Here is a 24,215-nt window from a genome sequence, read left to right as displayed (position 1 = left end):
TCTCTTCTTTCCTCTTCCCCTCTGCTCTCCTCTCCCTGCTTTGTTTGTTTGCCTATTATGGGGGAAATCCTTAACTGAATTGCGTCAGAGCTACGTCAATGGCCTCTCAGTGCATTGATGCTGAGGATAGAGACGCCCATATTCATCTATGGGAGAAGAACGTAAGATCGGTTGCCATATGGTCCTGTCAAACAAACTGTCCCGACCCCGGTGTCTGATCATCCCCGGGCAGTAGGCGCCGGTGACCCAGATCTGTCTCGTGCCAGACCGTGAAGGCAGAATCTCCGGTGGGTTATCAGCGGGGGGGGAATTCGGCTTGGAGAGGCAGTCTATCTCCGACTACGATGCCGTTCTCCCAGCCGCACGAACCCTGGGACAAAATGGAGGTGACCAGCGTTAGTAGTGAGGTTAGTTCACTATTATAGCTTCTGCATGGGATGTATGGCTGTTTATGTCCCAGCAATGTATGAAATTGCGACTGAAACTATATAATGGTGAGACAACATGCATGCTAAAGGAGCAGCTAACTAGGCTAATGCTAGTGGTGTTGCTAAACTAGCTGGCTAGCTATCTGCTTATTCCATTTTATTTATGCGAACTGTGTTTATTTTGAGGCAGCAACTGTAGTTTTCCTTGATGAAATGTATCGGGTTCATATTGGGTTGTTTACACCTTTTGTTTACCAAGCTGTTGAAACGGTTCAAACGTTTTGTTTCCATCAGTTCCTTCGGTCCTCGAGTGGATGTTAGCTAGCTGATTATTTTTTTGTTCATTTATTTAGCAGGCTAACTAGTAACGCTACAAATATCCGACAGCTGGTGTTCTGTCACTGCGTTAACTATAAAGTCAGTCTAACTAAATCGATTTTTTTTGTTTTTGCTAGGTAAACTATCCGAGTGTTTTGACGTGCTGGGGACTGTTGACCAGACATTAAACTGTAATGCGCTAGTGTTTACGTTGTAGCAACAGCTAACTGCTAGCGGCTAGTTAGCATTGTAGCTGTTAGCGGCTAGTTAGCATTGTAGCTGTTAGCGGCTAGTTAGCATTGTATCTGTTAGCGGCTAGCTGCTAGTTAGCATTGTAGCTGTTAGCAGTCACTGGTCCCACGGCAACAGTCAGACAGAGCTGGATAGCTAGCTAGCTGGTTGGCGGTCATCATGGCTAGAAGGGATCCAGATTATGTCAAATTAACGTCAGATTTGACTTGTTATGAGAATTAGGTAAGAGGTAGAGTTAGCTAAAATGCAACAAAAATGTTTTACTTTTTCTTTACTTTACTTGTACCTACCTACCTCATCCCCATACTGTATATATTTATTTATTTATCTTACTCCTTTGCACCCCAGTATCTCTACTTGCACATTCATCTTCTGCACATCTACCATTCCAGTGTTTAATTGCTATATTGTAATTACTTTGCCACCGTGGCCTATTTATTGTCTTATCTTACCTCATTTCCACTCACTGTATATAGACTTTTTGTTTTCTTTTGTTCTACTGTATTATTAACTGTATGTTTTGTTTATTCCATGTGTAACTCTGTGTTGTTGTATGTGTTGAACTGCTTTGCTTTATCTTGGCCAGGTCGCAGTTGCAAATGAGAACTTGTTCTCAACTGGCCTACCTGGTTAAATAAAGGTGAAAAGTAGTAATAATAATAATACACACAAAAAAAAAATATATATATAAAAAAATATATATATATATATATATATATATGAAATATACATGATATGCTTCCAGTACCATTCCACATGTGATGCATGTTAATGTTCAGATCAAGCGTTGGGGATCTTAACAAAACTCCCCCCTACAGAAGACTCTTAGGTGTAATGTAATAGAACAAAGTCTTGATCAAGGGTTTAGCTACACAGTAACTCTGCAAAAGATTAGGACTGGTCATGTCTGAAAAGCTGTGTTGTGATGTGCCGACCAGGCAGCAGGAATCCAGTTGTTTTTCTGGGAATATCTTTTCTGTCTGTATGGATCTACATATTGTTTTAGTCTCCGCCAGCCTGTCTCTGCCTGCCTGTCTACCTGCCTGTCTACCTGCCTGTTTGTATTGATCTACAGATTGCCTGCCTGGTTTGTGTGTGGTGTATGTTGAGCACCAGTCTCTATTGGTTTCAGAGGGTCAGGCTGGGTGAAAGGGTTAGGGTTGTCAGGCTGGGTGAAAGGGTTAGGGTTGTCAGAGAGTCAGGCTGAGTGAAAGGGTTAGGGTTGTCAGGCTGAGTGAAAGGGTTAGGGTTGTTCGAGTCGGCCACATGACATTATTCCAACCCTGGTTAGCAACTATTGGCTTAAAAAGACAAATGCAACACAATATCTGCCAATGAATTTGCAGCAATCTGTCAGTCTATCAGTCTGTATGTAGTCAGGTAGCGATGCTAATGATAACCATTGTCTTGTGGATAGACAGTTCACCATAAACCTTCTCAACGAGGTGTAAAATGCTAAATATGCTTACCTAACAGAACTAGGACTATATCATGATTATTTGGTTCAAGGACGGAGATGAGAGAAAGAGAAGTGAGTAGATCACAGTAGAGGCTGGTGTATCTGGAAGAGGTTAGTAGAGGCTGGTGTATCTGGTAGAGGCTGGTGTATCTGGTAGAGGCTGGTGTATCTGGAAGAGGTTAGAAGAGGCTGGTGTATCTGGAAGAGTTTAGTAGAGGCTGGGGTACCTGGTAGAGGCTAGTAGAGTATGGTGTATCTGGTGGAGACTGGTGTATCTAGTGGAGGCTGGTGTATCTGGTAGAAGATAGTAGAGGCTGGTGTATCTGGTAGAGGCTAGTAGATGCTGGTGTACCTGGTAGAGGCTAGTAGATGCTGGTGTATCTGGTAGAGGATAGTAGAGGCTGGTGGAGGCTGGTGTACCTGGTAGAGGCTAGTAGAGGCTGGTGTATCTGGTAGAGGCTGGTGTATCTGGTAGAGGCCGGTAGAGCCTGGTGTATCTGGTAGAGGCCGGTAGAGGCTGGTGTATTTAAAGGATAGTAGAGAAAGGTGTATTTAAAGGACAGTAGAGGCCGGTGTATTTAAAGGATAGTAGAGGCCGGTGTATTTAAAGGATAGTAGAGGCCGGTGGAGGCTGGTGTATCTGGTAGAGGCTAGTAGAGCCTGGTGTATCTGGTAGAGGCTGGTGTATTTAAAGGATAGTAGAGGCCGGTGTATTTAAAGGATAGTAGAGGCCCGTGGAGGCTGGTGTATCTGGTAGAGGCTAGTAGAGCCTGGTGTATCTGGTAGAGGCTGGTGTATTTAAAGGATAGTAGAGGCCGGTGGAGGCTGTTGTATTTAAAGGATAGTAGTGTCTTGGGTTTCCGGTAGAGTTGTATTTTTTGAGGTTATGTGGTCTTTTTAAATACAAAAATAAAATGCATAATTTGAAGTACAAACATCATTGTGGCAATACATATCTTGCAGTAGGACTATAAATATGACTAATCTCCAGAGTAGACAGGATAAATGTCGAGGTTTAATGTTCTCTTCTGAATTAGTCCTGATGATACAGACCTTAACAATACCCTAAACAACTAGCAATAAATTCAATTTATACATTTTCAGCCATTTAAATTGTGAAGTCATATCTTTTTACACAATACCACAACTAAGTTTTCTCATTTGGGAGGTGAAGTTGATTAAGTTTTCAATAATTTACTGTGTAATTCAGATGGAATCGAGGCATTACAATGTACCAGAGGAAGCCAACATAGAGCTCCTTCTGCTAAAGCATGTACTTACAGAAAACACTGCTCGTCCTTCCAGATGTATAGCTGTGTAGACCGAGACAGTGTTCATTCTTTACAGTATAAAACCTTGGAGAAGGGGAGGATGCTAAGCTGACGTATGGAATTGTTTTAAGATAGTCATACTATGGATCATTTAGTTGTTTGATTTAGAATTTTAGGACCCTTTTAGGTATCAAAAAAATGGAAAAAGAATTCTACTAAACCCCATAGAAACGCATTGAATAACACATTCAGAAATGGGGAAAAGGACAGTCGGAAAATAAATAAGATACACGGTTTTGAAGTATCAATATTTTTTACACATTTAACCCCAAAGATTGATTTTCTTTTAATGGAATATCTACATAGGCGTACAGATCCCCATTATCAGCAACCATCACTCCTGTGTTCCTATGGCACGTTGTGTTAGCTAATCCAAGTTTATCATTTTAAAAGGCTAATTGATCATTAGAAAACCCTTTTGCAATTATGTTAGCACAGCTGAAAACTGTTGTGCTGATTAAAGAAGCAATACAACTGGCCATCTTTAGACTAGTTGAGTATCTGGAGCATCAGCGTTTGTGGGTTTGATTACAGGCTCAAAATGGCCAGAAACAAATAACTTTCTTCTGAAACTCGTCAGTTTATTCTTGTTCTGAGAAATGAAGGCTATTCCATGCGAGAAATTTTCAAGAAACTGAAGAACTTGTACAACGCTGTGTACTACTCCCTTCACAGAACAGCGCAAACTGGCTCTAACCAGAATAGAAAGAGGAGTGGGAGGCCCTGGTGCACAACTGAGCAAGAGGACAAGGACATTAGAGTGTCTAGTTTGAGAAACAGACGCCTCACAAGTCCTCAACTGGCAGCTTCATTAAATAGTTCCCGCAAAACACCAGTCTCAATGTCAACAGTGAAGAGGCGACTCCGGGATGCTGGCCTTCTAGGCAGAGTTCCTCTGTCCAGTGTCTGTGTTCTTTTGCCCATCTTAATAATTTTTTTTTATTGACCAGTCTGAGATATGGCTTTTTCTTTGCAACTTTGCCTAGAAGGCCAGCATCCCGGGGTTCGTCTCTTCACTGTTGACGTTGAGACTGGTGATAAAACTGGCTCTCATGAGGACCACCACAGGAATAGAAGACCCAGAGTTACCCCTGCTGCAGAGGATAAGTTCAGTTACCAACCTCAGAAATTGCAGCCCAAATAAATGCTTCAGAGTTCAAGTAACAGACACATCTCAACATCAACTATTCAGAGGAGACTGTGAGTCAGGCCTTCATGGTCAAATTGCTGCAAAGAAACCACAACTAAAGGACACCAATAAGAAGAAGAGACTTGCTTGGGCCAAGAAACACGAGCAATGGATTTTAGACCGGTGGAAATTTGTCCTTTGGTCTGGAGTCCAAATTTGAGATTTTTGGTTCCAACCACCGTGTCTTTGTGAGATGCGGTGTGGGTAAACAGATGATCTCTGCATGTGTGGTTCCAACTGTGAAGCATGGAGGAGGAGGTGTGATGGGCGTGCTTTGCTGGTGACAGTGTCAAGTGATTTATTTATTATTCAAGCACACTTAACCAGCATGGCTACCACAGCATTTTGCAGCAATACGCCATCCCATCTGGTTTGGGCTTAGTATTTGTTTTTCAACAGGGCAATGACCCAGCACACCTCCAGGCTGTGTAAGGGCTATTTGACCAAGAAGCAGAGTGATGTCGTGCTGCATCAGATGACCTGGCCTTCAATCCCCCCACCTCCACCAAATTTAGATGGTTTGGGATGAGTCGGACCGCAGAGTGAAGGGAAAGCAGCCAATAAGTGCTCAGCATATGTGGGTACTCCTTCAAGACTGTTGGAAAAGCATTCCAGGTGAAGCTGGTTGAGAGAATGCCAAGAGTGTGCATAGCTGTCATCAAGGCAAAGAGTGGCAATTTGAAGAAACTCAAATCTAAAATATATTTTGATTTGTTTAACACTTTATTGGTTACTACATGATTCCATATGTGTTATTTCATAGTTTTGATGTCTAAACTATTATTCTACTATAGTAAAAAATAAACACCCTCGAATGAGTAGGTGTTCTAAAACTGTTGACCGGTAGTGAATATTACAGTGCCCTTGGAAAGTATTCAGACCCTTTAACTTTTTCCACATTTTGTTACGTTACAGCCTTATTCCAAAACGGATTAAATAGTTGTTTTTCTTCATCAATCTACACACAATACCCCATGATGACATCACAATACCCCATGATGACATCACAATACCCCATGATGACATCACAATACCCCATGATGACATCACAATACCCCATGATGACATCACAATACCCCATAATGACATCACAATACCCTATAATGACAAAGCAAAAACAGGTTCAGAAATTTGGGCAAAATGTGTATATATAAAAATAAATCACATTAATATAAGTATTCAGACCCATCACTCGGTACTCTGATGAAGCACCTTTGGCAGCGTTTACAGCCTCAAGTCTTCTTGGGTATGACGCTACAAGCTTGTCACACCTGTATTTGGGGAGTTTCTCTTCTCTGAAGATCCTCTCAAGCTCTGTCAGGTTGGATGGGGAGCGTTGCTGCACAGCTATTTTCAGGTCTCTCCAGAGATGTTAGATCAGGTTCAAGTCCGGGCTCTGGCTGGGCCAATCAAGGACATTCAGAGACTTGTCCCGTAGCCACTCCTGCGTTGTCTTGGCTTTGTGCTTAAGGTCATTGTCCTGTATGAAGGTGAACCTTCACCCCAGTCTGAGGTCCTGCGCGCTCTGGAACAGGTTTTCATCAATGGTCTCCCTGTGCTTTGCTCCGTTCATCTTTCCCTCGATCCTGACTAGTCTCCCAGTCCCTGCCGCTGAAAAACATCCCCACAGCATAATGCTGCCACCACCATGCTTCACTGTAGGGATGGTGCCAGCTTTCCTCCAGCCGTAACGCTTGGCATTCAGGCCAAAGAGTTCAATCTTAGTTTCATCAGATCAGAATCTTGTTTCTAATTGAGAGTCCTTTAGGTGCCTTTTGTCAAACTCCAAGCTGGCTGTCGTGCCTTTTACTGAGGAGTGGCTTCCGTCTGGCCAGTCTACCATAAAGGCCTGATTGGTGGAGTGCTGCGGAAATGGTTGTCCTTCTGGAAGGTTCTCCCATCTCCACAGAGGAACTCTGGAGTGCTGTCATAGTGACCATCGGTTTCTTGGTCACCTCCCTGACCAAGGCCCTTCTCCCCCGATTGCGCAGTTTGGCCGGGCGACCAGTTCTAGGAAGATTCTTGGTGGTTACAAACTTCTTCCATTTAAGAATGATGGAGGCCACTGTGTTCTTGAGGCCACTGTGTTCTTCAATGCTGCAGACATTTTTTGGTACACTTCCCCAGATCTGTGCCTTGACACAATCCTGTCTCTGAGCTCTACGGACATTTCCTTCGACCTCATGGATTGGTTTTTGCTCTGACATGCGCTGTCAACTGTGGGACCTTATATAGACAGGTGTGTGCCTTTCCCAAATCATGTCCAGTCAATTTAATTTTCCACAGGTGGACTCCAATCAAGTTGTAGAAACATTAAGGATAATCAATGGAAACAGGATGCACCTGAGCTCAATTTCGAGTCACATAGCAAAGGGACTGAATACTAAGGTGCATTTAAAAAAAATATTTTGCCAGAAATGTTGAAAAACCTGTTTCCGCTTTGTCATTATGGGGTATTGCATGTAGATGAGGAACAAAATGTATTTAATCAATTTAGAATAAGGCTGACACATAACAAAATGTATAAAAAGTCAAGTGGTCTGAATACTTTCCGAATGCATTGTAGTTGGCAATGGCAATAGAAGTACATTTTTCGGTTAGTATCATTTTCATATAGATTTATATATAATTTTGATTAACCACATGACAATGATTTTGAGGTATGAAGATGTTATCAATTAAATGAAGCTTTCACAAAAATGTACATATGAAAAACCATAACTTGCAGGCACGCAGATCGGTGAAATAGTAAGATAAATTGGCGTTCCACATGAGAAAGGCTGCAGTCTCCTGGTGTTGCCTCTTACCGGCAACTTCAGGAGAGTAATGGCAGAATCTGAGAAAGCCAGCAGGAGGAGAGAATAGTTGGGTCAGGTTTTTTTTCTTCTGGTTATCTAGATCTCTAGTGCCCTCTTGGAGCATTTGTCTCATTTCATCAAACCATAAGCTTTAAGCATCAGACAAGCTCAATGCATATAATTGATTTTATTAAACACATAGGCTGTGTCTATATATGGAAAAATACGCATTTAAAAATGTCCGATTGGTTGAATGAACGGGCGACTTTAGGTCGATTTTAAGATTTGATTTTGTCGGGAACAGCTCTAGTTGTCACTGACTTAGCCAAATTGACCTGCTGGAACGCTCCCATCGTGTTGTCTGTCAGCTCTGTAGATGTTGACGTGTGATTTGTATCGTGTTGACCTGGTTGTTTACTGTGTGTGTGTTCCAGGTCAATGGTCACCAGATCCTGGATGAGCCCATGGACGAGGGAGAGTCTTATACTCATTGTGTGAGTAACATGGAGGGTGTGTGTGTCGCTGTGTGAGGAACATGGAGGGTGTGTGAGGAACATGGAGGGTGTGAGGAACATGGAGGGTGTGTGAGGAACATGGAGGGTGTGTGAGGAACATGGAGGGTGTGTGAGGAACATGGAGGGTGTGTGAGGAACATGGAGGGTGTGTGTCACTGTGTGAGGAACGTGGAGGGTGTGTGAGGAACATGGAGGGTGTGTGAGGAACATGGAGGGTGTGTGAGGAACATGGAGGGTGTGTGAGGAACATGGAGGGGGTGTGAGGAACGTGGAGGGTGTGTGTCGCTGTGTTAGGAACGTGGAGGGTGTGTGAGGAACATGGAGGGTGTGTGAGGAACATGGAGGGTGTGTGTCGCTGTGTGAGGAACGTGGAGGGTGTGTGTCGCTGTGTGAGGAACATGGAGGGTGTGTGAGGAACATGGAGGGTGTGTGAGGAACATGGAGGGTGTGTGTCGCTGTGTGAGGAACATGGAGGGTGTGTGAGGAACATGGAGGGTGTGTGAGGAACATGGAGGGTGTGAGGAACATGGAGGGTGTGTGAGGAACATGGAGGGTGTGTGAGGAACATGGAGGGTGTGTGAGGAACATGGAGGGTGTGTGAGGAACATGGGTGTGTGAGGAACGTGGAGGGTGTGTGAGGAACGTGGAGGGTGTGTGAGGAACGTGGAGGGTGTGTGTCGCTGTGTGAGGAACGTGGAGGGTATGTGTCGCTGTGGGATAAAATAAAACCTTCCATAATAACAGAATACATTTATAATCAGTAGAAAGGCTTGGTGCTAAAAGCACTTTCCAGATTAGGACTTGAAGAAAAACAGTCTGGAGAAATGGGTTTTATGTCCCGTTTTAAAAGGATTTAATGGGGTGTCTCTCAGATGGATTCTGAAGGCGAGGGCCCAGAGAGGTCCCTCACTCTATTCTAGAGGATTCTCTAGTCTGTCCTCTAGCTGACCGGAGGCCACTGGAGTTCAGTAAGGATGGGGGTGATGTGGGCTGACTTCTTGGTCCTGGTCAGGACTCTGGCTGCACCATTCTGGAGAATTTATTTTATATTTTATTTAACCTTTATTTAACTTGTCAAGTCACTTAAGAGCAAATTCTTATTTACAATGACGGCCTACCCAGGCCAAACCCGGACAGGCGCTGGGCCAGTTGTGCGCCGCCCTATGGGACTCCCAATAACGGGCGGATGTGATACAGCCTGGATTCGAACCAGGGACGGTAGTGACTCCTCTTGCACTGGGATGCAGTGTTTTAGAAGGACCCTGAACAGAGCTGTAGTCAATCCGGGAAAGGATTTAGGTGTGGGCTAGTTTCTCTGTGTCTGGCTGGGAGAGCGTTGAGAGGATAGGGTTTATATGGACATCACAGGACAGAGGAGGGTCAAAGTTGACTCCCAAGTCGGAGAGGACAGACGGACGGCTTGACCGTCGGTTGTAGGGCAGATGTTCCCACCACTGGTGACCTACTTCAATAAGGGATTGTATGTGCGTATATATTTTGTATGTACAAGCAGTGCTAAGTGGTGTGTGTGTGTGTGTGTGTGTGTAGGACGAGGTTTCGTCCTATTCAGAGATCCATATTACCCACCATGTGAAGGAGGGCTGTGAGAAGGCTGACCCGAGGCAGTTTGAGTTGCTTAAGGTCCTGGGACAGGGATCATTCGGAAAGGTCTTTCTGGTCCGGAAGGTCATGGGTCCGGACGCGGGGCAGTTATATGCAATGAAAGTCCTGAAGAAGGCTTCGTTGAAAGGTAACAGTCCAGTTCACATGTTCTCTCAGACGGTCTCTCTGACAGCTCACTTCAATGCTTTATAGATGCATATCATATTGTAGAAACTAATGGCCCTGTTTGTCTGGAATTTCATGTGTGTCTGTCTGTCTCTCTCTGTGTGTCTGTCTGTCTCTGTGTGTCTGTCTGTCTCTCTCTGTGTGTCTGTCTCTCTCTGTGTGTCTGTCTCTCTGTGTGTGTGTGTGTCTGTCTGTCTCTGTGTGTGTGTGTCTCTCTGTGTGTCTGTCTCTCTGTGTGTGTGTCTGTCTGTCTCTCTCTCTGTGTGTCTGTCTCTCTCTGTGTGTCTGTCTCTCTGTGTGTGTGTGTGTGTCTGTCTGTCTCTCTCTGTGTGTCTGTCTGTCTCTCTCTGTGTGTCTGTCTGTCTCTCTCTGTGTGTCTGTCTGTCTCTCTCTGTGTGTCTGTCTGTCTCTGTGTGTGTGTCTGTCTCGCTGTGTGTCTGTCTGTCTCTCTGTGTGTGTCTGTCTGTCTCTCTGTGTGTGTGTCTGTCTCTCTGTGTGTGTCTGTCTCTCTGTGTGTGTGTGTGTCTGTCTGTCTCTCTCTGTGTGTGTGTGTGTGTCTGTCTGTCTCTCTCTGTGTGTGTGTCTGTCTCTCTGTGTGTGTGTCTGTCTCTCTGTGTGTGTGTCTGTCTGTCTCTCTGTGTGTGTGTCTCTCTGTGTGTGTGTCTGTCTGTCTCTCTGTGTGTGTGTCTCTCTGTGTGTGTGTCTCTCTGTGTGTGTGTGTGTGTGTGTCTGTCTCGCTGTGTGTGTGTCTGTCTCGCTGTGTGTGTGTCTGTCTCTCTGTGTGTGTGTGTCTGTCTCTCTGTGTGTGTGTGTCTGTCTCGCTGTGTGTGTGTCTGTCTCTCTGTGTGTGTGTGTCTGTCTCTCTGTGTGTGTGTGTGTGTGTGTGTGTCTCTCTGTGTGTGTCTCTCTGTGTGTATCTGTCTGTCTCTCTGTGTGTGTCTCTCTGTGTGTGTGTGTGTGTCTGTCTCTCTGTGTGTGTGTCTGTCTCTCTGTGTGTGTGTCTGTCTCTCTGTGTGTGTGTCTGTCTCTCTGTGTGTGTGTGTCTGTGTGTCTGTGTGTGTGTGTGTCTCTCTGTGTGTGTGTGTGTGTGTGTGTGTGTGTGTGTGTCTGTCGCCCTGTGCCTCGGTCTGTCGCCCTGTGTGTGTGTGTGTGTCTGTCTCTCTGTGTGTGTGTCTGTGTGTGTGTCTGTCTCTCTGTGTGTGTGTGTCTGTCTCTCTGTGTGTGTGTGTCTGTCTCTCTGTGTGTGTGTGTCTGTCTCTCTGTGTGTGTGTGTCTGTCTCTCTGTGTGTGTGTGTGTGTCTGTCTCTGTGTGTGTGTGTGTGTCTGTCTCTGTGTGTGTGTGTGTGTGTGTGTGTGTGTGTGTGTGTGTGTGTGTGTCTGTCTCTGTGTGTGTGTGTGTGTCTGTCTCTGTGTGTGTGTGTGTGTCTGTCTCTGTGTGTGTGTGTGTGTCTGTCTCTGTGTGTGTGTGTGTGTCTGTCTCTGTGTGTGTGTCTGTCTCTGTGTGTCTGTGTCTCTCTCTTTGTCTGTCCAGTCAGGGACAGAGTCCGTACCAAGATGGAGCGAGACATTTTAGTGGAGGTCAACCACCCCTTCATAGTCAAGTTGCACTACGGTTAGTCTGATCTTTAACCCCTGACCTTTCACCCCTACCCTCTCTTCCCTTCATAGTCCAGTTGCATTATGGTTAGTCTGATCTTTAACCCCTGACCTTTCACCTCTACCCTCTCTCCCCTTCATAGTCCAGTTGCATTATGGTTAGTCTGTCGTTGTAGTGACTATAGAGGTGTGTGTGTCTGATGCGTCTTCTCTCTCAGCCTTCCAGACCGAAGGGAAGCTCTATTTAATCCTGGACTTTCTCAGGGGAGGAGACGTCTTCACGCGTTTATCCAAAGAGGTGAGCCACCTTTCTACTACTATCGTCTATTATTAATAGAAATAATATCCACTTTGCTTTTGACTGCATTTCAATATACACTCGATCGGCCAGTTTATTAGGTACACCCATCTACTACTGGGTAGGATCCCCTTTTGCCTCCAGAGCAGTCAGGATTTTTTGGGGCATGGATTCTACAAGGTGTGGCGTTCAAACATTGCTAGCGTGTGCCAGGAAAACATTCCCCCCACCATTACACCCCCCCCCCCCACCAGCCTGTTACCGTAGATACCAGGCAGGAGCCATGGACTGCTTACGGCGAATCCTGACGCTCAGCATCATGCGACCGAAACCGGGATTTATCGCACCAGGCAATGTTTTTACAGTCCTCAATCGTCCAGTGTGGGTGATCGTCCTGTGTGGGTGATCGTCCAGTGTGGGTGATCGTCCTGTGTGGGTGATCGTCCTGTGTGGGTGATCGTCCAGTGTGGGTGATCGTCCAGTGTGGGTGATCGTCCTGTGTGGGTGATCGTCCTGTGTGGGTGATTGTCCTGTGTGGGTGATCGTCCTGTGTGGGTGATCGTCCTGTGTGGGTGATCGTCCTGTGTGGGTGATCGTCCTGTGTGGGTGATCGTCCAGTGTGGGTGATCGTCCTGTGTGGGTGATCGTCCAGTGTGGGTGATCGTCCAGTGTGGGTGATCGTCCAGTGTGGGTGATCGTCCAGTGTGGGTGATCGTCAAGTGTGGGTGATCGTCAGTGTGGGTGATCGTCCTGTGTGGGTGATCGTCCTGTGTGGGTGAACGTCCGTGTGGGTGATCGGACCAGTGTGGGTGATCGTCCTGTGTGGGTGACCGGCCGTGGGGGTGGAACCTGGCGTGGGGTGATCGGCCTGTGTGGGTGAACGTCAGTGGGGGTGATCTGTCCGTGGGGGTGAACCTGGTCCAGTGGGGGCTGAACGTCTGGGGGTGATGCGTCCAGTGGGGGTGAACGTGCAGTGGGGGCTGATCGCCGTGGGGGTGATCGGCCAACTGGACCCGCTTGGCTGATAAGTCTGGAACCTGGCGTGGGGGTCTGGAACCTGGCGTGGGGGCCTGGAACCTGGCGTGGGGGTCTGGAACCTGGCGTGGTGGCCTGGAACCTGGCGTGGGGGCCTGGAACCTGGCGTGGTGGCCTGGAACCTGGCGTGGTGGCCTGGAACCTGGCGTGGTGGCCTGGAACCTGGCGTGGTGGCCTGGAACCTGGCGTGGGGGCCTGGAACCTGGCGTGGGGGCCCGGGAACCTGGCGTGGTGGCCCGGGAACCTGGCGTGGGGGCCCGGGAACCTGGCGTGGGGGCCCGGGAACCTGGCGTGGGGGCCCGGGAACCTGGCGTGGGGGCCCGGGAACCTGGCGTGGGGGCCCGGGAACCTGGCGTGGTGGCCCGGGAACCTGGCGTGGGGGCCCGGGAACCTGGCGTGGGGGCCCGGGAACCTGGAACGTGGTGTTGTGTCCTGGAACCTGGTGTGGGGGCCTGGAACCTGGCGTGGTCGTCTGCTGCAATATCCCATCTGTGATAAGGACCGACGAGTTGTACATTCCCGCGATGCTGTTCTGCACACCACTGTTGTACTCCACCGTTTTTTGCCTGTTTGTGGCCCGCCTGTTAGCCGTTCTCCTTTGGCCTCATCAACGGGCTGTTTTCGCCCACAGGACTGCTGCTGTCTAGGTGTTTTTGGTTTGTCGCTCCATTCTCGGCTAAACCCTAGGCACTGTTGTGTGTAAAAAGGCCAAGAGACCGGCTCAAAGTTGCTTAGGTCCCATTCTAATGTTCAATCGAACAGTGACTGAATGGCTTGATGCCTGTCTGCCTGCTTTATATAGCAAGCCACATGACTCGCTGTCTGTAGGAGATAACCATCATCATGAACGGGGGTGGTGTACCTAATAAACCGGCCAACTGAGTGTGTATAATGATTTAAAGAATATGGCTGTATTTAAATGTGTAAATAGTATTATTAATATAATGTATATAATATTGTTTTGTGTATGCCTAGCTGTATTTAGGAATATGACGTTATAATGTTGTGTTGCCTATGACTCTTCCCTCCGAGGCCAGAACAGACAGTAAATGTGTCCAGTTCTCACTAGGTTATGTTTACAGAGGAAGATGTGAAATTCTACCTAGCAGAGCTGGCTCTGGCCCTCGACCACCTGCACCATCTGGGAATAGTTTACAGAGACCTCAAACCAGAGAAGTATGTCCCATAATCCCTGACCCTCCTAGTCTTTCTGCCTCTAACTCTAGGGATTTAAACCCTCATCTACATGGTTGGGGTGTTGCTAGTGGTGGGTTGGGGTGTTGCTAGTGATGGGTTGGGGTGTTACTAGTGATGGGTTGGGGTGTTACTAGTGATGGGCTTGGGGTGGTTGGGGTGTTGCTAGTGATGGGTTAGGGTGGTTGGGGTGTTGCTAGTGATGGGTTGGGGTGGTTGGGGTGTTGCTAGTGATGGGTTAGGGTGGTTGGGGTGTTGCTAGTGATGGGTTGGGGTGTTGCTAGTGATGGGCTAGGGGTGGTTGGGGTGTTGCTAGTGATGGGTTAGGGTGGTTGGGGTGTTGCTAGTTATGGGTTAGGGTGGTTGGGGTGTTGCTAGTGATGGGTTAGGGTGGTTGGGGTGTTGCTAGTGATGGGTTAGGGTGGTTGGGGTGTTGCTAGTGATGGGTTAGGGTGGTTGGGGTGTTGCTAGTGATGGGTTAGGGTGTTGCTAGTGTTGGGCTAGGGGTGGTTGGGGTGTTGCTAGTGATGGGTTAGGGTGGTTGGGGTGTTGCTAGTGATGGGTTAGGGTGGTTGGGGTGTTGCTACTGGTGGGATAGGGTGGTTAGGGTGTTGCTAGTAATGGGTTAGGGTGTTGCTAGTAATGGGTTAGGGTGTTGCTAGTAATGGGTTAGGGTGTTGCTAGTGCTTGGGTTAGGGTGGTTGGGGTGTTGCTAGTAGTGGTTGGGGTGTTGCTTGTATGGGATAATGTGTTGCTAGTAGTGGGTTAGGGTGTTGCTAGTATTGGGTTAGGGTGGTTGGGGTGTTGCTAGTGGTGGGATAGGGTGTTGCTAGTAATGGGTTAGGGTGTTGCTAGTATTTGGGTTAGGGTGTTGCTCGTGATTGGGTTAGGGTGTTGCTAGTGCTTGGGTTAGGGTGGTTGGGGTGTTGCTAGTGATGGGTTAGGGGTGGTTAGGGTGTTGCTAGTAATGGGATAGGGTGGTTGGGGTGTTGCTAGTGATGGGTTAGGGGTGGTTGGGGTGTTGCTAGTGGTGGGATAGGGTGGTTAGGGTGTTGCTAGTAATGGGTTAGGGTGTTGCTAGTAATGGGTTAGGGTGTTGCTAGTATTTGGGTTAGGGTGTTGCTAGTATTTGGGTTAGGGTGTTGCTAGTTATTGGGTTGGGGTGTTGCTAGTGCTTGGGTTAGGGTGGTTGGGGTGTTGCTAGTGGTGGTTGGGGTGTTGCTTGTGTTGGGATAATGTGTTGCTAGTAGTGGGTTAGGGTGTTGCTAGTGATGGGTTAGGGTGGTTGGGGTGTTGCTAGTGGTGGGATAGGGTGTTGCTAGTGGTGGGATAGGGTGTTGCTAGTAATGGGTTAGGGTGTTGCTAGTATTTGGGTTAGGGTGTTGCTAGTGTTTGGGTTAGGGTGTTGCTAGTGATTGGGTTAGGGTGTTGCTAGTGATTGGGTTAGGGTGTTGCTAGTGATTGGGTTAGGGTGTTGCTAGTGCTTGGGTTAGGGTGTTGCTAGTGCTTGGGTTAGGGTGGTTGGGGTGTTCCTAGTGATGGGTTAGGGGTGGTTGGGGTGTTGCTAGTAATGGGATAGGGTGGTTGGGGTGTTGCTAGTGATGGGTTAGGGGTGGTTAGGGTGTTGCTAGTGATGGGTTAGGGGTGGTTAGGGTGTTGCTAGTGATTGGGTTAGGGTGGTTGGGGTGTTGCTAGTGATGGGATAGGGTGGTTGGGGTGTTGCTAGTGATGGGTTAGGGGTGGTTAGGGTGTTGCTAGTGATGGGTTAGGGGTGGTTGGGGTGTTGCTAGTGATTGGGTTAGGGTGGTTGGGGTGTTGCTAGTGATGGGATAGGGTGGTTGGGGTGTTGCTAGTGATGGGTTAGGGGTGGTTGGGGTGTTGCTAGTCATGGGATAGGGTGGTTGGGGTGTTGCTAGTGATGGGTTAGGGGTGGTTGGGGTGTTGTTAGGGGTGGTTGGGGTGTTGCTAGTTATCGGTTGGGGTGGTTGGGGTGTTGCTAGTGATGGGTTGGGGTGTTGCTAGTGATGGGTTGGGGTGGTTGGGGTGTTGCTAGTGATGGGTTGGGGTGTTGCTAGTGATGGGCTAGGGGTGGTTGGGGTGTTGCTAGTGATGGGTTAGGGTGGTTGGGGTGTTGCTAGTTATGGGTTAGGGGTGGTTGGGGTGTTGCTAGCGATGGGTTAGGGTGGTTGGGGTGTTGCTAGTAATGGGTTAGGGTGGTTGGGGTGTTGCTAGTGATTGGGTTAGGGTGGTTGGGGTGTTGCTAGTATGGGTTGGGGTGGTTGGGGTGTTGCTAGTGATTGGGTTGGGGTGTTGCTAGTAATGGGTTTGGGTGGTTGGGGTGTTGCTAGTGATGGGTTAGGGGTGGTTGGGGTGTTGCTAGTGATGGGTTAGGGTGGTTGGGGTGTTGCTAACGATTGGGTTAGGGTGTTTGGGGTGTTGCTAGTTATGGGTTGGTGTGGTTAGGGTGTTGCTAGTGATGGGTTAGGGGTGGTTGGGGTGTTGCTAGTAATGGGTTGGGGTGTTGCTAGTGGAGGGTTAGGGTGGTTGGGGTGTTGCTAGTAGTGGTTGGGGTGTTGCTAGTGATGCGATAATGTGTTGCTAGTAGTGGGTTAGGGTGTTGCTAGTGATGGGATAGGGGTGGTTGGGGTGTTGCTAGTGATGGGTTGGGGTGGTTGGGGTGTTGCTAGTGGTGGGATAGGGTGGTTAGGGTGTTGCTAGTGGTGGGTTAGGGTGTTGCTAGTAATGGGTTAGGGTGTTGCTAGTAATGGGTTAGGGTGTTGCTAGTGATGGGTTAGGGTGTTGCTAGTGATGGGTTAGGGTGTTGCTAGTGATGGGTTAGGGTGTTGCTAGTGATGGGTTAGGGTGTTGCTAGTGATGGGTTAGGGTGTTGCTAGTGATTGGGTTGGGGTGTTGCTAGTGTTCGGTTAGGGTGGTTGGGGTGTTGTTAGTGATGGGATAGGGTGGTTGGGGTGTTGCTAGTGATGGGTTAGGGGTGGTTGGGGTGTTACTGGTGTTACTAGTGATGGGTTAGGGTGTTGCTAGTGATGGGGTTAGGGGTGTTACTAGTGATGGGTTAGGGGTGTTACTGGCGATGGGTTAGGGGTGTTACTAGTGATGGGTTAGGGGTGTTACTAGTGATGGGTTAGGGGTGTTACTAGTGATGGGTTAGGGGTGTTACTGGTGAGGGGTTAGGGGTGATGGGTTAGGGGTATTACTGGTGAGGGGTTAGGGGTGATGGGTTAGGGGTGTTACTGGCGATGGGTTAGGGGTGTTACTAGTGATGGGTTAGGGGTGTTACTAGTGATGGGTTAGGGGTGTTACTAGTGATGGGTTAGGGGTGTTACTAGTGATGGGTTAGGGGTGTTACTAGTGATGGGTTAGGGGTATTACTGGTGATGGGTTAGGGGTGTTACTAGTGATGGGTTAGGGGTATTACTAGTGATGGGTTAGGGGTTAGGGGTATTACTAGTTAGGGGTGTTACTAGTGATGGGTTAGGGGGTGTTACTAGTGATGGGTTAGGGGTGTTACTAGTGATGGGTTAGGGGTGTTACTAGTGATGGGTTAGGGGTGTTACTAGTGATGGGTTAGGGGTGTTACTAGTGATGGGTTAGGGGTGTTACTAGTGATGGGTTAGGGGTGTTACTAGCGATGGGTTAGGGGTGTTACTGGCGATGGGTTAGGGGTGTTACTAGTGATGGGTTAGGGGTGTTACTAGTGATGGGTTAGGGGTGTTACTAGTGATGGGTTAGGGGTGTTACTAGTGATGGGTTAGGGGTGTTACTGGTGATGGGTTAGGGGTGTTACTAGTGATGGGTTAGGGGTTAGGGGTATTACTAGTGATGGGTTAGGGGTGTTACTAGTGATGGGTTAGGGGTGTTACTAGTGATGGGTTAGGGGTGTTACTGGTGATGGGTTAGGGGTGTTACTGGTGATGGGTTAGGGGTGTTACTGGTGATGGGTTAGGGGTATTACTAGTGATGGGTTAGGGGTGTTACTAGTGATGGGATAGGGTGGTTGGGGTATTACTAGTGATGGGTTAGGGGTATTACTAGTGATGGGTTAGGGGTGTTACTAGTGATGGGTTAGGGTGGTTGGGGTATTACTAGTGATGGGTTAGGGGTATTACTAGTGATGGGTTAGGGGTGTTACTAGTGATGGGTTAGGGGTGTTACTAGTGATGGGTTAGGGGTGTTACTGGTGATGGGTTAGGGGTGTTACTGGTGATGGGTTAGGGGTGTTACTAGTGATGGGTTAGGGGTATTACTAGTGATGGGTTAGGGGTGTTACTGGTGATGGGTTAGGGGTGTTACTGGCGATGGGTTAGGGGTATTACTAGTGATGGGATAGGGTGGTTGGGGTATTACTAGTGATGGGTTAGGGGTGTTACTAGTGATGGGTTAGGGGTGTTACTAGTGATGGGTTAGGGGTGTTACTAGTGATGGGTTAGGGGTGTTACTGGTGATGGGTTAGGGGTGATGGGTTAGGGGTATTACTAGTGATGGGTTAGGGGTGTTACTGGTGATGGGTTAGGGGTGTTACTAGTGATGGGTTAGGGGTGTTACTGGCGATGGGTTAGGGGTATTACTAGTGATGGGATAGGGTGGTTGGGGTATTACTAGTGATGGGTTAGGGGTGTTACTAGTGATGGGTTAGGGGTGTTACTAGTGATGGGTTAGGGGTGTTACTGGCGATGGGTTAGGGGTGTTACTGGCGATGGGTTAGGGGTGTTACTAGTGATGGGTTAGGGGTGTTACTAGTGATGGGTTAGGGGTGTTACTGGTGATGGGTTAGGGGTATTACTAGTGATGGGTTAGGGGTTAGGGGTATTACTAGTGATGGGTTAGGGGTGTTACTAGTGATGGGTTAGGGGTATTACTAGTGATGGGATAGGGTGGTTGGGGTATTACTAGTGATGGGTTAGGGGTGTTACTAGTGATGGGTTAGGGGTGTTACTAGTGATGGGTTAGGGGTGTTACTGGTGATGGGTTAGGGGTGTTACTGGCGATGGGTTAGGGGTATTACTAGTGATGGGATAGGGTGGTTGGGGTATTACTAGTGATGGGTTAGGGGTGTTACTGGTGATGGGTTAGGGGTATTACTAGTGATGGGTTAGGGGTATTACTAGTGATGGGTTAGGGGTGTTACTAGTGATGGGTTAGGGGTATTACTAGTGATGGGTTAGGGGTATTACTAGTGATGGGTTAGGGGTGTTACTAGTGATGGGTTAGGGGTATTACTAGTGATGGGTTAGGGGTGTTACTGGTGATGGGTTAGGGGTGTTACTAGTGATGGGTTAGGGGTGTTACTGGCGATGGGTTAGGGGTATTACTAGTGATGGGATAGGGTGGTTGGGGTGTTACTAGTGATGGGTTAGGGGTGTTACTAGTGATGGGTTAGGGGTGTTACTAGTGATGGGTTAGGGGTATTACTAGTGATGGGTTAGGGGTGTTACTAGTGATGGGTTAGGGGTGTTACTAGTGATGGGTTAGGGGTGTTACTAGTGATGGGATAGGGTGGTTGGGGTATTACTAGTGATGGGTTAGGGGTATTACTAGTGATGGGTTAGGGGTATTACTAGTGATGGGTTAGGGGTGTTACTAGTGATGGGTTAGGGGTGTTACTAGTGATGGGTTAGGGGTGTTACTGGTGATGGGTTAGGGGTGTTACTAGTGATGGGTTAGGGGTGTTACTAGTGATGGGTTAGGGGTGTTACTAGTGATGGGTTAGGGGTGTTACTAGTGATGGGTTAGGGGTGTTACTAGTGATGGGTTAGGGGTGTTACTAGTGATGGGTTAGGGGTGTATTTCGGGTGCTGCTATCTCCTTTAGAAGACACATTGTCCTGTTGTTGATGGTGATGAGACCTGTGTGTTTCTCTACTATACCTACTAATGTGGTTCTCTGTTTTCAGCATTTTGTTAGATGAAGCTGGACACATCAAGTTAACAGGTACGACCTGCTCTCTGTCTGGGCTGTGTGCTGTGGTGCTTCAGGAGATGTTGTGTGTTTATGTTGGAGCTAAAAGGAAGAAGTGGTTGTGTATTTCAGACTTTGGTTTGAGTAAGGAGTCAGTGGATGTTGATAAGAAGGCCTACTCATTCTGTGGGACGGTGGAGTACATGGCTCCTGAGGTCGTCAACAGAAGAGGCCACACACAGAGTGCTGACTGGTGGAGTCTAGGAGTGCTCATGGTAAGCACACCTCTACATCACCTGTACCTGTAACCCCAGCCTAATGTCTTTACCTGTACCTGTAGCCCCAGCCTAATGTGTCTACCTGTATCTAACCTGTACCTGTAACCCCAGCCTAATGTCTTTACCTGTACCTGTAACCCCAGCCTAATGTGTTTACCTGTATCTAACCTGTATCTGTAATCCCAGCCTAATGTGTTTACCTGTATCTAACCTGTACCTGTAGCCATTTTACATACATTACATTTAAGTCATTTAGCAGACGCTCTTATCCAGAGCGACTTACAAATTGGTGCATTCACCTTATGATATCCAGTGGAACAACCACTTACAATAGTGCATCTAAATCTTTTAAGGGGGGGGGAGGGGGGGGGTTAGAAGGATTACTATATCCTATCCCAGGTATTCCTTAAAGAGGTGGGGTTTCAGGTGTCTCCGGAAGGTGGTGATTGACTCCGCTGTCCTGGCGTCGTGAGGGAGCTTGTTCCACCATTGGGGTGCCAGAGCAGCGAACAGTTTTGACTGGGCTGAGCGGGAACTGTGCTTCCTCAGAGGTAGGGAGGCGAGCAGGCCAGAGGTGGATGAACGCAGTGCCCTTGTTTGGGTGTAGGGCCTGATCAGAGCCTGAAGGTACGGAGGTGCCGTTCCCCTCACAGCTCCGTAGGCAAGCACCATGGTCTTGTAGCGGATGCGAGCTTCAACTGGAAGCCAGTGGAGAGAGCGGAGGAGCGGGGTGACGTGAGAGAACTTGGGAAGGTTGAACACCAGACGGGCTGCGGCGTTCTGGATGAGTTGTAGGGGTTTAATGGCACAGGCAGGGGAGCCCAGCCAACAGCGAGTTGCAGTAATCCAGGCGGGAGATGACAAGTGCCTGGATTAGGACCTGCGCCGCTTCCTGTGTGAGGCAGGGTCGTACTCTGCGAATGTTGTAGAGCATGAACCTACAGGATCGGGTCACCGCCTTGATGTTGGTGGAGAACGACAGGGTGTTGTCCAGGGTCACGCCGAGGCTCTTAGCACTCTGGGAGGAGGACACAAGGGAGTTGTCAACCGTGATGGCGAGATCATGGAACGGGCAGTCCTTCCCCGGGAGGAAGAGCAGCTCCGTCTTGCCGAGGTTCAGTTTGAGGTGGTGATCCGTCATCCACACTGATATGTCTGCCAGACATGCAGAGATGCGATTCGCCACCTGGTTGTCAGAAGGGGTAAAGGAGAAGATTAATTGTGTGTCGTCTGCATAGCAATGATAGGAGAGACCATGTGAGGATATGACAGAGCCAAGAGACTTGGTGTATAGCGAGAATAGGAGAGGGCCTAGAACAGAGCCCTGGGGGACAGCAGTGGTGAGAGCACGTGGTGCGGAGACAGATTCTCGCCACGCCACCTGGTAGGAGCGACCTGTCAGGTAGGACGCAATCCAAGCGTGGGCCGCGCCGGAGATGCCCAGCTCGGAGAGGGTGGAGAGGAGGATCTGATGGTTCACAGTATCAAAGGCAGCAGATAGGTCTAGAAGGATGAGAGCAGAGGAGAGAGAGTTAGCTTTAGCAGTGCGGAGAGCCTCCGTGACACAGAGAAGAGCAGTCTCAGTTGAATGCCCAGTCTTGAAACCTGACTGATTAGGATCGAGAAGGTCATTCTGAGAGAGATAGCAAGAGAGCTGGCCAAGGACGGCACGTTCAAGAGTTTCGGAGAGAAAAGAAAGAAGGGATACTGGTCTGTAGTTGTTGACATCGGAGGGATCGAGTGTAGGTTTTTTCAGAAGGGGTGCAACTCTCGCTCTCTTGAAGACGGAAGGAACGTAGCCAGCGGTCAAGGATGAGTTGATGAGCGAGGTGAGGTAAGGGAGAAGGTCTCCGGAAATGGTCTGGAGAAGAGAGGAGGGGATAGGGTCAAGTGGGCAGGTTGTTGGGCGGCCGGCCGTCACAAGACGCGAGATTTCATCTGGAGAGAGAGGGGAGAAAGAGGTCAAAGCACAGGGTAGGGAAGTGTGAGCAGGACCAGCGGTGTCGTTTGACTTAGCAAACGAGGATCGGATGTCGTTAACCTTCTTTTCAAAAATGGTTGACGAAGTCATCCGCAGAGAGGGAGGAGGGGGGGAGGATTCAGGAGGGAGGAGAAGGTGGCAAAGAGCTTCCTAGGGTTAGAGGCAGATGCTTGGAGTGGTTAGAGTGGTAGAAGGTGGCTTTAGCAGCAGAGACAGAAGAGGAAAATGTAGAGAGGAGGGAGTGAAAGGATGCCAGGTCCGCAGGGAGGCGAGTTTTCCTCCATTTCCGCTCGGCTGCCCGGAGCCCCAGCCTAATGTCTTTACCTGTACCTGTAATCCCAGCCTAATGTGTCTACCTGTATCTAACCTGTAGCCCCAGCCTAATGTCTTTACCTGTACCTGTAATCCCAGCCTAATGTCTCTACCTGTATCTAAGTAACCCCAGCCTAATGTGTCTACCTGTATCACCTGTAGCCCCAGCCTAATGTCTTTACCTGTACCTGTAACCCCAGCCTAATGTCTCTACCTGTATCTATAACCCCAGCCTAATGTGTCTACCTGTATCTAACCTGTAGCCCCAGCCTAATGTCTCTACCTGTATCTAACCTGTACCTGTAACCCCAGCCTAATGAATCTACCTGTATCTAACCTGTAACCCCAGCCTAATGAATCTACCTGTATCTAACCTGTAACCCCAGCCTAATGAATCTACCTGTATCTAACCTGTACCTGTAGCCCCAGCCTAATGAATCTACCTGTACCTGTAACCCCAGCCTAATGAATCTACCTGTATCTAACCTGTACCTGTAACCCCAGCCTAATGAATCTACCTGTATCTAACCTGTAACCCCAGCCTAATGAATCTACCTGTATCTAACCTGTAACCCCAGCCTAATGAATCTACCTGTATCTAACCTGTACCTGTAGCCCCAGCCTAATGAATCTACCTGTACCTGTAACCCCAGCCTAATGAATCTACCTGTAACCCCAGCCTAATGAATCTACCTGTATCTAACCTGTACCTGTAACCCCAGCCTAATGTCTGTCTCTCCTCTCTGTATAGTTTGAAATGCTGACTGGGACGTTACCATTCCAGGGCAAAGACCGCAACGAGACCATGAACATGATCCTCAAGTAAGAACACTTGTTCTACAGCATTAGTACTGTTATTGGATTTAATTCATTAGGATCCCCATTAGCCGACAGCTAGTCTTTACAGGGTCCGACATATAAAGGATTTTACATTACAGACAAAAGACTTAACAATTGACAAGCATTTTAAACGTTAACATGTAGTGTGTGAGCATCTATCAGAAACACACAACCAGTAGGTCACATAGGGAGAGGCGTTGTGCCGATACTTTATTCATCTTTTTGAAAACACAAATGCTGTTCGCTTGCGCGATATGAGATGGGAGTTCCATGCATTCATGGCTCTCTATAATAACACTGTTAATTTCCTTGAATTTGTTCTTGACCTTGGGACTGTGAAAATACCCAAATTGGCATGTCTGGTTGTGTAAGTGTTTGTGTCAGTGCTGTGTCTATGTTGACTGCAAACATTTAGGAAATTTCAACACATTGTTTCCTATAAAAATAAGAAGTGATGCAGTCGGTCTTTCCTCAACTCTTAGCCAAGAGAGTATGGCATACATAGTATTAATATCAGCCCTCTGATTACAATGAAGAGCAAGACGTGCCGCTCTGTTCTGGGCCAGCTGCAGCTTAAAACCTCTCTGGGGTATGTGGGACGGTAGCGTCCCACCTCGCCAACGAAATAGCAGAGCGCCAAATTCAAAACAACAGAAATTTCATAATTCAAATTTCTCACACATACAA

At 48.1% G+C, this 24,215-nt stretch overlaps 1 protein-coding gene across 1 annotated transcript in view; it reads left to right on the top strand.

Moving 5' to 3' along the window:
* Positions 1-24,215, top strand: part of rps6kal (ribosomal protein S6 kinase a, like) — a 65,010-nt gene continuing 40,795 nt past the window's right edge. The window contains exons 1-9 of the mRNA XM_045717794.1: positions 1-407; positions 8,210-8,269; positions 9,839-10,040; positions 11,610-11,690; positions 11,893-11,972; positions 14,077-14,183; positions 20,113-20,150; positions 20,250-20,392; positions 23,440-23,510. Of these exons, the coding sequence (XP_045573750.1) occupies positions 345-407; positions 8,210-8,269; positions 9,839-10,040; positions 11,610-11,690; positions 11,893-11,972; positions 14,077-14,183; positions 20,113-20,150; positions 20,250-20,392; positions 23,440-23,510 (845 nt within the window). The 5' untranslated portion in view covers positions 1-344. The remainder of the gene's footprint in view (positions 408-8,209; positions 8,270-9,838; positions 10,041-11,609; positions 11,691-11,892; positions 11,973-14,076; positions 14,184-20,112; positions 20,151-20,249; positions 20,393-23,439; positions 23,511-24,215) is intronic.

This window comes from Salmo salar, chromosome ssa05 (assembly GCF_905237065.1).
Source record: "Salmo salar chromosome ssa05, Ssal_v3.1, whole genome shotgun sequence".
In the NCBI taxonomy this organism is placed as follows: domain Eukaryota; kingdom Metazoa; phylum Chordata; class Actinopteri; order Salmoniformes; family Salmonidae; genus Salmo; species Salmo salar.
The sequence above is the reverse complement of the archived record's forward strand: the minus strand, read 5'-3'. Positions and strand labels throughout refer to the sequence as shown.